The sequence below is a fragment of the Tachysurus fulvidraco genome, chromosome 7 (genome assembly GCF_022655615.1).
Source record: "Tachysurus fulvidraco isolate hzauxx_2018 chromosome 7, HZAU_PFXX_2.0, whole genome shotgun sequence".
NCBI classification, from domain to species: domain Eukaryota; kingdom Metazoa; phylum Chordata; class Actinopteri; order Siluriformes; family Bagridae; genus Tachysurus; species Tachysurus fulvidraco.
The window spans coordinates 23,207,055-23,222,054 of NC_062524.1; the positions used below are offsets into that span (position 1 = coordinate 23,207,055).

General features: G+C 39.0%; 1 protein-coding gene across 28 annotated transcripts in view; it reads right to left on the reverse strand.

Annotated features, from left to right (window-relative positions):
* Positions 1-15,000, reverse strand: part of LOC113635441 (adhesion G protein-coupled receptor L3) — a 280,133-nt gene that overhangs the window by 115,379 nt on the left and 149,754 nt on the right. For all 28 annotated transcript variants that reach the window (XM_047816308.1, XM_047816329.1, XM_047816330.1 and 25 more), the window contains one exon: positions 7,263-7,372. In XM_047816308.1, coding sequence (XP_047672264.1) covers positions 7,263-7,372 — 110 coding nt within the window. The remainder of the gene's footprint in view (positions 1-7,262; positions 7,373-15,000) is intronic.

Here is a 15,000-nt window from a genome sequence, read left to right on the forward strand (position 1 = left end):
TCGAGAGAGAGAGGGGGGATGAGTAACACAGAGAGAGAGAAAGAGTATGAGAGGATAGCGAGAGGAACGAGATGAGAGAGGAGACGAGGAGGGGAGAGAAGAGAGGGAGGAGGAGATATTGAGAGAGAGAGAGAGAGAGATTGAGAGAGAGAGAGAGAGAGAGAGAGAGAGATATTTAGAGAGAGAGAGATATATATATATATATATATATATATAGAGAGAGAGAGAGATATTGAGAGAGAGAGAGAGAGAGAGAGATCGAGAGAGAGAAAGAGAGAGAGAGAAGTAAGAGTGTTGGAAGAAAAAGAGGAAAGATGAGAAGAGGCAAACAGAAGGCAAAAGAAAAATGGAGATGAAAAAGATCAAAGTCTTCAACCTCTGACCTAAAACATGTCCCCAGTATAAATCTCCATCTAGGGAAACGACTTCAGTGATGTGAGGAGATTAATGTCCATCACTCATCACAGATAACTGACTAGCTTGTCGCAAACCAAAGACAAACATCGACTAACATCAAGCTCATTTATTTCTCCGCTTTGCAGCTTGAAAGCACAGGAATCAAAAGCGTTGGCACTTCTGAGGTAAGTCGAATGCAGCGTTCCTAAGCGTGCTCATGCTTCAGCTTCAAGGACTTGTACAAAACTCAGTAAAAGGAAAAGGCAAAGATCACAGAGAGCCGCAATCGACTAAAGGACGACGAAAGTGCGAAACAGGACGGTGCGCTCCAAATCGTCTAATAACGCGGCTCAGACGCCGCAGCGTGGCGTCTATCGCAGGTGCATTTTAACCTGGGTTCATACACAAGATGGCCGCCACACGGACATGGACGCTGTAATCGCTTGGTGTGTCGCTCAGGAACATTCGGAACTTTTGGAATCGTCAGTCGTTTGCATTCGTTCATTTTTGCACCATCGTTCAATTATAGAAGAAACTAAGAGTGTGACCTTCTACATTATTATTATTATTATTATTATTATTATTATTATTATTATTATTATTATTATTATTATTTATTAATTAATTAAATAACTTTTTATTAATTGTGTAAAAGCAAATCTCACAAACAAATCCTGGCTGGAAAAATCGTCATGGCTGCTTTCTAAACGAGATTTATTTTGCGACTCGTCCCTGAAATCACCTCCACATGAGCGACACCTGACCACGACGAACGCCGCCAAGCCCCGGTTCTGCTCCTGTCTGATCAGCACACACAGCTGCACACACTCACTATCACATTAACCCTGATCACCACATCCACCGCATCACTTCCTGGACCTTCTCTGATTGGATACGATTAACGAGCACGGGTTGTGAGTGGCAGGTCGTCGTGGTAACAAGGAGTGCACGGTCACAGGCGGAGCACGGGTGCTGTTCGGTAAAGGACAACAACAAGTGTGACGGGACAGAGAGAGAGAAAGGGAGAGAGAGAGAGAGAGAGAGAGAGAGAGAGAGAGAGAGAGAGAGAGAGAGAGAGAGAGAGAGAGAGAGAGAGAGAGAGAGAGAGTAAGATAATAAAAATGAAAAAAAAAAAGTCAAAGAAGGATACCAGAAGATAGATAAAAGTGAAAGTGTGGGGAAAAGGAAAGAGAACAAGAGTAGGAAGGGGGGAGCGGTGGGAAAGGGTAGACAGGGAGAGATGGCAGGAACATCTAAAAGCTGAAAAAGGAAGCAAAAGGAAGGAGTACAAGTGAGAAAGAGAATTAGCAGAAAAAAAAGAAAGAGCAGGAGGACAAAAGAGAAAGATGAGAAATAAAGATACAGGGATAGAGAGAGGGAGGTTGGGGGGAAGAGACAGAATTAGAAAAATAGAAAAACAGACAGACAGAGAGAGAGAGAGAGCGAGAGAGAGAGAGAGAGAGAGAGAGAGAGAGAGAGAGAGAGAGAGAGAGATGGAGAGATGGAGAAAAAGTGGAAAGCAGCAGGTGCAGTAGAATCTGCCAAAACAATCATGGCTTCCCGTGTCCCGCTCATAAAACTGGTTAATGCTGTGCAGCCCACTGACTCCGTCCCTCTCCCTGCAGGACAACCCACACACACACACACACACACACACACACACACAGAGGCAGAAGCCATAATAGAGGCAGGACAGCGCTTATTTCACCCAGGCAGCAGAGCATGGCCGTTGCGGCTAAATGGAAATCAAAGACTAATCACGTCAACCTGCGGCATACAAAACAGGCCGAGGGTCCCGCGCTACAACGCGGCTACATTCTCTCTCTCTCTCTCTCTCTCTCTCTCTCTCTCTCTTTCTTCTTTCTTCCTCATTTTGCAGTGTTTGCTCTTTGAGGCTGCACAAACTAGAAAACAAAAGCGGGCTCCCCCAAATTCACAGTTAGCGTTAATTAGCGGTGCTTCAGACAAAGCCTTTCAGAATTAATTAGTAGAAGTCAGCATATTTCCAAACACATGTCTCTAATTGCATGTGTGTGTGTGTGTGTGTGTGTGTGTGTGTGTGTGTGTGTGTGTGTGTGTGTGTGTGTGTCTGTGTATGTGTGTGTGTGTGTGTGTGTGTGTGTGTGTGTGTGTGTGTGTGTGTGTGTGTGTTGGGTCATGGTGTGAAAATGAGTGGGCTGGATGTGTCCTGACCCCCTGGTCTAAGCGCAGTTGCAGACAGCCGGCTTTGGAAAACCGCAGGGACGAGAGGGAGGCCATACTGGCTCAGTCGGAGTCAAGGTCACAAAACTCACAGTCAGTGTAATAAGTCATCGTAAAGCCGATGTTCTACGGCATAAATCACAGCGACGGTGCGGTCGAGCCCACTGCGCTGTGGTCACCTGGTCACTATAAAAATAATGCTCACAACTGGGTGACACACATGCACACACACCTGCACAAATGGTCTCTGTGTGTGTGTGTGTGTGTGTGTGTGTGTGTGTGTGTGTGTGTGTGTGTGTGTGTGTGTAGCTCAGAACCTATTGGGTTGCCTGGATAGAACATTAGTTTATTAGTTTATTATTAGTAACATGGCTTCTAGGTGTGTGTGTGTGTGTGTGTGTGTGTGTGTGTGTGTGTGTGTGTGTGCGTGTGTGTGTGTGTGTGTGTGTGTGTGTGTGCATGTGTGTGTGTGTAATTCCTTGAATTATTTGTGAGATTTTAAGATAACATTAGATAATCATCAACATTTCGCAGCTTTCCAGACTGTTCCATTTCACATTATTTGCTTGCTGCCGTGTGCAAAAGTTTTCACACCCTGAGGCCAACCTGATAAAGTGATAGAATTAAATTCTTTGTTTGGTTGATTTTTTTTAATTGAATGCTACTCTGATTTAAGTTCATTTTTTAATCAAAATTTCAACAAAACAAAATTGACTAGAAGTTAAATGACGTTTGATTTACAAAACAATCCTAAAATAATTAATAAATAAATAAATAAATAAATAAATAAATAAATAAATAAATAAATAAATAAATGATTTAGAAAATGTACAAATTAAAAGAAATCATAAATCTCTTCTTGACTGCTGATAGGAAAAACGTGATGAATATTAAATCATGGTAATATTATTTACATTTTTATTTTATAGTTTACAAATATGATTTATTATTTTTTATTTATTATATACATGTTTATATATTATTTTATCATTTATTTTTTGGTTTTTTTTCTATTTTGAATGTTTGTTTGGTTTTGCTTGATGATTGGACGCATATTTGTGGACATTTACAAAATTATGGACAATTTAGTAACTGTCTGGGTCTAAGTTAACAGGTACTATGATTTTAATTATCTCGTTATTCTGATTCATCAATCTATCCATCCATCCATTTTCAGTTCACTTATGGTGGTGGTGGGATTTGAACCCCCAAACCCAATGGTGATAACGACCATGACACCGTGTCCCCACTTTGAAGACATTATGATATCATTTAGATATTCAGTACTATATGTGATTACTAAAATGTAATTATCTTGTTATCTCATCATTGTCTCATTTTTATCTGCACAATATTTCAACAGATCTCATTTTTATTTCAAATTTAACAATCTTTTAGTATATGTACTCAATACTAAAAAAAAAATCTATAAGTCACAAAAAATGAGATAATATCTTGAAATAACAAGATGTTCATTTATAATATAATCATGGTATATAAGTCATAAGCCAGTATAAGAACCTAGCACTTTGTACTTCATAACTTTTTTTTTTTTTTTTTGATACATAACACACACCAGCCACCAGCTGTTGCTTTGGTCTCGGCTCCTACCAGGAAAGAAGAGATAAAAAAGAAGAGAAATAAAGCAATGCCCACCTACCATCCTTCAAATTCCTCATATATCAGAGTCTTTGATGGTTGCGGAATCTTGTGATTTTTTTTTTCTAGCATAGCACCTTTCCATCTGACACACTGACAGGAAGATAGAGAGCAAAAAACAAGGAACGGACTTGTCACCAAGTTGAGTTTCTTCTTGCTGCTTGCGCCGGATGACTGCACTCCTTATTACTCACTGCCATCATATACGACTTCTAAAAAAAATTCCAATTTCCAGACACTAATTACCACAACGTCAAGCCCCTCCCCTTTGCCAGAGACCACCTGCGACTTAATTATCTCCTGAAACAAAACATGTCTGTCTCTCCATCTCTCAAGCGTTCCACCTGTCTGTCTCGAGTATCCGTTATACCGCCCGGCCGTCCTTCCTTCCCTGATCGCTCCTCGCTGTCTCTGTACTGATTTGGAAAGACAGTTTGAAACACAAGGACACTTTAGCAACTGGTGTCTCTGTGGGGATTCACGGCTAGAAACTCTTTTGTGTACGTGGCGTCTTAACTGATCGATTTATTAATTAATTCCATGCCGATGGGAGGAATCGAGCACTTAAAGTTTACATCCTTTATATATTCAAGGACACGGTAAATAATAGCCGAGGACAGGAAACGGTTCTATTCCATTACTGACTGATTGTTAATTATACCGACCACTTAATTAGAAACCCCTTTATAAGAAAGTGTTGCTTTTCTACTCAGCATGGTTGCAATGAGTGTTTATTTAAGTAATCATACTGTAGCAACTGCTGCTCACTTCATATTTATTTAGTTATTTATTTATTTGTTTGTTTGTTTGTTTGTTTTAACTCCCAGGAGTACATCAGATCATCAAATGCTCAAAAACCAGTTCGGTCTATCACCGACATCATTGCCACATCAGCATGACCTGTATCATGGGAATAAATAAAATAGTTAAATTAAAAAAAAGGAAAACTAAATACATGTGACGCAGCATCTCACAGTCACGGTAGTCGGAGCGCTTGAGATCTGATTACACACTGTACACGATCCCTCGCTTCAGAATTTTCAGTATGTTTTTTGTATTAAAGCTAGTAGGTGGTGCAGTGTAGTGTTTTGTGATTGGTTGTTCCAGACAGAGAAATAAAATCCTCTCACCTGGTCCCTGAAGATAACATTATGGAAAATCTATCACAGCCAAGCGCACTATCCTTCCAGATCTGGCAACTTAGTCATTTTGACACACTATAGCACTTAGCTACTTTATCATATAGATCCGCTTAGGGGGCTGTACACACACACACACACACACACACACACACACACACACACACACACACACACACACACACACACACATGCATAGTCCACACACAGACAAAACAGAAACTACAAAATGAGAATTTATGGGTTTGAATTCTTGGGAGATAATTTTATCTTATGAAATATGAGGTTTGAAATAAACCAAGAGAAAACCTACTTAAGAGCTTTGTTTTAGAATATTGTGTGTGTGTGTGTGTGTGTGTGTGTGTGTGTGTGTGTGTGTGTGTGTGTGTGTGTGTGTGTGTGTGTGTGTGAGTGTGAGTGTGTGTGTGTGTGTGTGTGTGTGTGTGTGTGTGTGTGTGTGAGTGTGAGTGTGTGTGTGTGTGTGTTTGTTAGTAGGAAGGGCTTAATAATGATGTTGATGCTTTACTTAAGCAAAATAAGTCACTTAATTTATAACTAATTACTTAAAAAGTAAATGTTCATAACTGTTTATAAGCTGCTTATAACAATGTAAATGAACATAACTCATGGTGAGTTAGGGTTGGTTCTAGTGTCTGACAGATCACATAAAAACAAAGTCAATTGTTATTAACTTTTTATTCAAGGCAGCATGGGAAGTGTCATAACTAAACCTTACTGTATGCCAAGTAAAGTCTATGTCACTACAGTATATGGTATGCCAGGTTATGTCAGCTGACACTCATTTTTAAAATGTACCTTACTTTTAATGTTGTTTTTTTTTAAATGAAAGTTTTTACAAATTGATTTTCAATACTATTTATATGGTACCACTTTACATATGTTTATAAGGCTGAATAAAAACTTCAAAAGCTGTTCATAACAACCGACAAATCAATATGGAAATTATCCTAACAATCAGTTCACTTGATGTAATAAAGAATGATATAAAATGAAAAAAGCAACCATTATGTCAGCTGACACATATTGTAATAAGCATTATAAATATTTATCCAGGTTTAGGTCACTTGTTCCAAAAGGTTTATGAAGGTGCCATGTATGCAAATGCTATCATTAAGACTGTATGAAGACTAAATGTATAATAGCATAGGAATACATTTATTACCTGCTATAATGCATTCATAAAACCTTAATCACATTGTTATAATTATTCATGAAAAGGCATCGAGGTGTATAGTAATGTTTACAATGCATAAACTGTTCACTTAAAGAATTAAAAGAAGTGTTTATAACACATCAATACTGAAGAGATTACACCCTTAGTTTATAAGTGTTTGGTAGTGGTGTTATAATCTGTTATGAGCACTACTTTTAATTCATGATGTTAACTATTCATTACATAAAAAATATATACTGTTATAAAGTTTACCGCATTTTTATAAATGACTGAAGTGATATGATTAAAGAATGTGTATTAACAATGCACATACTATCTTATGAATGCTTATTACATGTTACGAATATGTTCATAAGCTTCAAAGATGGTGTTATCTTTAATAGACTGTAGCATATTAAACATATCCTCAATTCATACTAAATGTCTATGTGAAAGTTTGAACTTTTTTTAAAGGTCCTGGTAAAAAGATATAGACTTATGTATGATATTTGAAAAAAGTAGAATTAAAACTTGCAATAAAACAAATTGCGATTTCAGCATTGAGCAAAATAATCTTCATTTTCATTTTAGACACGATTATGCACAATTTGCAGACGTTTTGACGTGTTCTTTATTTAAGTGTGTGTATGTGTACTGTATGTGTGTCCAGCAAGACAAAAGGTTATACTTACTGTATGGTACACACTCGTACTGAACTTCCAAGTACTTGTAGGTTCCTGGGCAGGGGTCTGGGAATGCATCAGGTCCGGCTACGACTGCACACTGTGTCCTGTTATTACATCTAGAAAAAAAAAATAATAATAATAATTAAATTGTTTTTAAATGATAATCACCCAATAACTTCTGAATACGTGGACCAGAAATACTGCCTCGACAGCCTGCTTGTCTTTCTCTATTAAACCCCTCTACGTAAGGGTGAAGAAGACAAAAAGACAATCAGGATCCGATCCACAACTTCAAATATAGCGAGAAGAGATTCAACCGTGATTAATAAAGAAATATCCCAGTGGCTCAAAGTCATAATAATGTCATTGCTTCATATCCCATAATACGCACACACAGACACACACCTTGAGTCATTACTGAGTGAATGACTAGTTAGCATGAGGCTAATGAAGGGGAAGAAATGGGCCGGGTGTGTGCTGGATGGACGCTGATGGTGTGAATGTCAGCAGTAAAAGCAGTGGTTTGAGAAAAAGGAAGATGGCGTGATGGAGATAATTTCTGCCATGAGGTCCAGAGTTTGCTTTGGATATGAAAGTGTGACCAAATCACAGGAAGGACTGAAGCAGTCATGTGCAAAATCCTAGTAATCGTGCTTCACTGCCTACATATTACTTGCACACAGATACACACACACACACACACACACACACACACACACACACACACACACACACACACACACACACACACACACCAAGGACTCAATAGCTATTAACATCACCACATTTCTAAAACAAAAATCCTTCAGTGTTTCAAGATACAGTTTTCCATTCGTGTGTACGAAATATGCTAATAATGTTCATACGGCTACATAACATCTTCATAAGCTCTTCGTGGCAATGGATATAAGCCGAAAAGAGATTTTTTGTTGTTGTGTGATATTCCACATCCACATATACCATTAAAATGATCAAAGTCTAACATAGTGCAGTCTTATACCAAGAAAAATCTATGTCGCTTAACTTAGGTGTTATGTCAACATGACACCAAATAAAGTGTCATGAAGATCGCTATGAAGTACACATTATCCTTTAGTAAAGTGTTACCATATAAACATTATAACTTGATTGTTTGTTTGTTTTATAACATTGTCTGTTCACATGGTGACATGACGTTCATGAGGCGATATAATGCCTTATAGACTCTTTGTGGTAATTTTGGGATTTTGTTTTGTTTTATGACATTCCACATCAGCACTTCATCCACGTCAGCCGCCGTAATGTACTAACACAGCTGGCATAACACACACACACACACATACACACACTTACACACACACACACACGCACACACCAACTTGGCAATGTCACTTCACATCAAATACAAAGCTTATTAAGATTTTATGTATCCCACATTGTCCTTGAGTAATGTGTTACTATACAAACACCAAGATATCATTAATTCAGAGATTTAATTTTTTTTTTCTCACAGTAGTGCTGTTGTCGACGCAAAACATTTCAAGACTCTTTGTTCATTCTTTTACATTCCTTACTTCATCAAATGATTAAAACGGGACACTGTTACTTGCTGCACGAGTCAGAAACCTGCTGGACCAGACATTGTCTTCTCATAGCTCGCATATGCCAGCTTTTCATCCCAGGCAGTCGTTCCAAGGTCACTGAAGGTCAAGACGGCCCAGTTTGCAGCCCCTCGCTGTACTATTAAAGAGTTCCTGTGCACTTTAATTGGCATTGATTGCAGAGAGGTGATCAATGAGCTGTGGAGTGAACGAGGAAGATGAGTCTCACAGGAGACACGGCTTTAATGAGATGTGGGACGGAGCCCATCACCGCGAGTACTTTATGAGATCACGAGCAGCCTGTCAGTCGGAATCACAGCAGGTGCTCATAGTTAAGCGGACATGCGCTTAAGCACATGCAGATGTTTAGACACAAGTAGACACATACGAAAAATCGAGACAAAACATGTATATGTGAACATAAACACAAAGAGTAAAGTAATACATTATGTTTAGAGTTTATTGAAATGTCATTTCAAAGGTCAAATCTCTCTCTCTCTCTCTCTCTCTCTTTCTCTCTCTCTCACACACACTCGCTCTCTCTCTCACTCGCTCTCTCTTTGAGAATGTGTGTGTATTTCATCTCTGCTGGCCCATACAAGTTGTACTAGAAGATCCTCAATCATCCTCCCCATAGGGGACACAGAAACAGCAGCACCGCTAAAGCATACTGAAAAAAAAACGTGAAGGCAAAATTGTGTTTTTTTTTGTTGTTTTTTTTCTTTTCCCCTCCTCACACTACTGTCTCAGAGTAGTCCATACTAAACACACACTCAATCGTATAAGACAAATACGTAGAAATATATTACACTTAAATGCGAAATATCGGGAAACAAAACAATGAACGCGCTTTATTTTACGATTTCCATGCAAAAAAGTTCAAGTCCAAGAAACTTACATTTCCATGTAGGTTGCAACAAGAAAGAAATCAAAAAGATAAGGATGCAAAAAAAAAAAAAGAATCGCAAGAAAAAATAGTTAAGCCAACATTCTTGCAGAGTATAAAATAAAGATGTCAAGGAGAATTGAATAAAAGGTTAAAAAGCCGTCTAGAAAATATGAAAAAGGTTGGAGGCGGGTTTGAAAGCAATGGGTGGAGAACGAGTGAAGAGTTTTGAGAATAATATTCTCATGTATGTACAAGCTGTTTTCAGACTGTTGACAATATGTTTCATTACATAATAAATAAATAAATAAATAAATAAATAAATAAATAAATAAATAAATAAGACTAAACAATACAGCAAAACGGGAAATGGATTTTTGAAATAAATTCTAATTTTTCGTTTCTTTCCTGATGGTGTACAAACTTCTGTAACTGACTATATGCAAGAAGAAAATACCAAAGTAGAATAACTTAAGTGGTAAAAGTTTGGAGCTGGTGGAAACATTTCAGAAAGTGATGATCGACCTACAGGTTGTCTTGGGTTCTGTACTGTGCTTTCACATTTTTCATGCATAATTTTAATCTTGAGTTTATACAAAATTTCTGCAAAAAAAAAAAAAAAGAAAGAAAGAAAAGAACAAAACTAAACAAAACAAAAAATCTCTGGTTCAACAGGAGTAAACTCCTTGCTCATTGAGGTCAGAGGTGAATATATACAAAATACATTTTGAGAGAATCACTTAAAGGTGGGGTCTCTGTTGCTTGAAAGCCAATGTTAACATTCACCAAAACAAACACGCCCCTAACCCAAATGGGTCCCACCCCCCCTTTTGATAGCTCCGCCCCACACATACACCAGACATGTATAACCCAAGTATAACCCAGACAAGTATTATGGTGGAACCTGTTGGGGCAGCTGACCGAGGGGATATTTTTATCAATAAATGAACACAATGAGTAATACTGTGGTAATACAAATGTGTTTTTGTAGTACTGTGTGTTGTACCGTGAAAGGTTTATCTCCTTTTCACGCGGAAGACGTTCAGTTCTCTCCAGCGCTGGAAAGCTGATCCTTTATTAACACGAGTCCTACTTATTGCCTTATCGTAAGCCTTTCTTTGCTTTCTTTCTTTGTTTTTATCCTCCATGTCAATGTTAAATCCGCTTTCTGCTAATGTCACACATGCGCACTGAACACTCTCTCCGCCCATATTGACAAGACCCGCCCCTTTCTGCTCATTGGCTACACGTTAGTTTTGTTTATGTTTTGTTTGGTGGCCTGATGCAGTTTTCTGAAGCATTTCTCAAACGACGGAGACCCCACCTCTGATCCCAATTAACCGATATATATTTTCATTTACGATTACATTTTTTTAAAATCACAAAACATAAAACATTTTGTTTTTATAAAACATAAGAACAATCCTGGAAGGTGATTCAAATAAAGAATTAAATATAGAAAATGAAACTGTAGAAATCATCCTTTACACTCTAGGCTACAAAAGCATTACCTTAATCTAAAGTATTCAACCCGCTTATAATACTATTTATTTATTTATTTATTTATTTATTTATTTATTTATTTATTTATTTATTTATTTTAGCTGAATATATTCACTGCTGAAATGGACAATTGTTCCCTAATCAAGATCTCCCTCGTTATTTTATTCCTTTTAGTCAATGGTAAAAAAATCTGTGGAGTCTTTTTGGGTAATTTAGAATGTATTTTGCTGCTGGACGCACAGCACAGCATGGACCCAATTGGTTAACAAATCATGTATCATTATCCCACAAAGGCGGGTTTTGTAAGGGATCAGTCTACAGACCTAACTCAGCCTTTCTGTGAAGATTTTATTGGATTAGAAGTAATTAGTCCTAATGAAGCAATCTCTATCTTCATATATCCAAGCAGAGTCCCAGATTCCTAATTTCAACAGCCAATTAGTAATAAATTATGTTTTAAGTGCACAGTTAAACATCTGATCTCCAGATTACTGCAAAGACAATGGGATCCCTTTTGAGTCTGGTTTCTCTCAAGGCTTTTTTTTTTCTCCCCCTCATGTCATCTCAAGGAGTTTTTCTTTTCGGTTTTGCCCCTGGCTTGCTCATTAGGGATCTAAATCCATATCTGGATTCCTTTGAGGCTGCTTTGTGACGATGTCTATTGGCAGACGTGTATAAAAATAAAAATGAAAGAACTGACACCTTAAATCAACCTTTTATGAGTGAACAGTAAGTAGGCCTGAAATGTAGGCGATAGCGTATCACCTTTAAAAACAAACTACTGTGTGGTTAGATCTTATTGATATTTAGAACTTTGTCATTTTATATTACAGAAGGATCATGACCACAATCGGCATGATGAAAAGAGACAGTCTGGTGGACCAGGGATTCAAACGCACAAACTCCTGATCTATAATCCAACAACTTATCCACAAGACTGCCACTTCTCCTCCATTCTCAACCCTATTCTCAACCCCATCCTCAACCCCATCCTCAACCTCATTTGAGATAGTAATGCAAACTTCACAAAATCTGTAAATTAAAACATTTGCTTCGACCCTTTGACACTGTGCCTACTGTAGCCTCAGATCAATGCACTATGTGGTGCTTTTCTACTGGCCATGGTTGTAACGGGAACTTATATGAGTTACTATACCCTTTTCACCAGCTTCTTCATCTTCTCCGATCAGCTCCCGGGCATCTTATTCTGCCCACCGAACTTCAGCTGACTGAAGTTTTTTTTTTTCTTCCCATTCTGCATCAACCCTAGAGACTGTTGTTCGTGAACCTCTCAGGAGATCAACTGTTTCTAAAATACTCACACCAGCCATCTGGCATCAACAACAATGCTTTAATGCATTGCAGTGGTAACTCAGGATCGGCAGATCAGAAACGCATTTCCAAGTATTTGGTACCAGCAAAGATTTGTTTGTGTTGTGTTGGGATAGACTTCTACTGTATCAGTTGATAGTGACATTAGGTTTTGGTTTCTGCAGGGAAAATCTAAAGAAGCTTGTCAGACACCAAGCATGTCTTAGTAGTGATTTGGGCAGATAGATTCCTGCATCCCTAAGGGGTTTTGTACAGGTTTCACCAGTGTCTTCTTCTAGTCTATAGACATGCATCATCTCTAAATGGTCTGTAAATGGGCACGAATGTGTGTAATTATTCCCTTTGATGGTTTTTCGACCCCATCCTAAATGTCTCCTGAGCCCCCTGGAATAAGACTCCAGTAACCTTAGAAAGAAGGCTCTATTTTCTCACATATACATTACAACACAGTGAATGACTTTTTTTGTGTTTCTCGACTTTGGAGGTTGGAGTCAGAGAACAGGGTCAGCCATGATGCAGTGTTGCTGGAGCAGAAAGGATCAAGGGCCTTGCTGTGGCAGCTTGGCAATGCTGGGGCTTGAGCCCCGATCTTTCAATCAGCAACCCAGAACCTTAACCATTTAAGCCCCCACTGGATTTGTGACCCTCTGCAGCAAATGGATGAATGGATAAATTGCACACAATTAACCATTTTTGCTAGCTTATGACGTTCGCCTCAGACCTCCAGGATCGGGGTTCGATTCTAGCCTCCGCCTTGTGTGTGTGGAGTTTGCATGTTCTCCCCGGGCCTCGGGGGTTTCCTCCGGGTACTCCGGTTTCCTCCCCCGGTCCAAAGACATGCATGGTAGGTTGATTGGCATCTCTGTAAAATTGTCCGTAGTGTGTGAGTGAATGAGAGTGTGTGTGTGCCCTGCGATGGGTTGGCACTCCGTCCAGGGTGTATCCTGTCTCGATGCCCGTTGTCGCCTGAGATAGGCACAGGCTCCCCGTGACCCGAGATGTTTGGATAAGCGGTAGAAAATGAATGAATGAATGCTAGCTTATGCCTTTTAGCTGTGAAAAACATATTTAGAAAGGAGCAACTATTTTCAAAGCAGTCTCTTCCAGTAAGCTGACAATGGATAGCAGAGTAAAAGTTATAATCCCCATCAGACACTTAATAGACTTTATTGTTAGCTCAGGAATTGAGTCAGGCATGTTAGGTTTGGAGAAATAAAAAAAAGAATGCACACAGAGCCGAGCCCTCAGGACTGCTGGAAGGAACTCTATGTGTTCTGTGTTTTAACAGCAGGCGTGGGATAAAAAGAATTCAATTTAAGCAAATCAGTGTGTGAGCGTAGGCACAATTAAAGCAGTACATCAACACGATCACAACGGCACACCGCTCTACCATGGCTTTGATTTGATTTGTATAAAAATGTAAATGAACGGATTAATTGACTTATGATGGAAAATGTGGTAGTGATCCTCTTTAAGGGCTCTGAAGGGAAACGCTCGTGTGCTCTTGGATTGTGGAAGTGTGCGTCCGTGAGCGGAAAACTAAAATAAAGTGTGCTGTTTCTGTGAGGTAAAACATCTTGTGAAAATTCCTTTCAGTAAAATTAAATCATTGTTAGGTCACATTCAGGTTAAGTTTCCACTTCCCTTTCCACTGTTTATGACCACCACGGAGTTGTGTTAAAGTGTTGACGTTAAAACACAACCTTTTAGTGGTTCGGTCTCTGTTAAGTGTCAAATGCTTTGAGAATAGAAAAAAAAAAAAAGCTTTGTAGGAAAAACATTGAACATATAATACAGAACAGAACAGGGACAGAGGAAGACAGCGTGGCTGTTTGTGTTCACTTCATCACAAGTTACGTATTATATTAAGATGCTATCATTTGGTCCTGCTTATTCCCTTCTCCACCCATAACAAGACAAGTGGTGGTGGGACAAACAAATACTTTCTCTGATACAAGAGATTCTGGTAATGTGAAAGCACAGTACAGAACCCAAGACGGTTGCACTGGAGCTGCTGTGTTGCGATTCCCGCGAACGTGAATTCAACTCGTATTCATGAACGCAATTCGTCCTGTGCAAATGATCCAAAATGCAGATGCACGACTTGTTTGCAACCTGCCTAAGATCTCACATACCACCACACTGCACGCATCAGATACAAATCACTGATGCTGCTTGCCTACAAAGCCAAACATGGACCAGCTCCGTCTTACCTCAAAGCTCTTGTTGCTCCTCACACTGTACCTCGCGCCGCTCGAATGCTCGACTGGTCCAACCTTCTCTCAGGGTAAGAGGTAAGTATTCAACAAGACTCTTTTCTGTTCTGGCACCGAGGTGGTACAATGAACCTCCCCTAGGGGACCGAAATCACCGTATATCTTCAAACTATCAAATTTTTCATGAAATACTTGAACTAGCATTTTCTCGGTTTGTTGTATGTGTG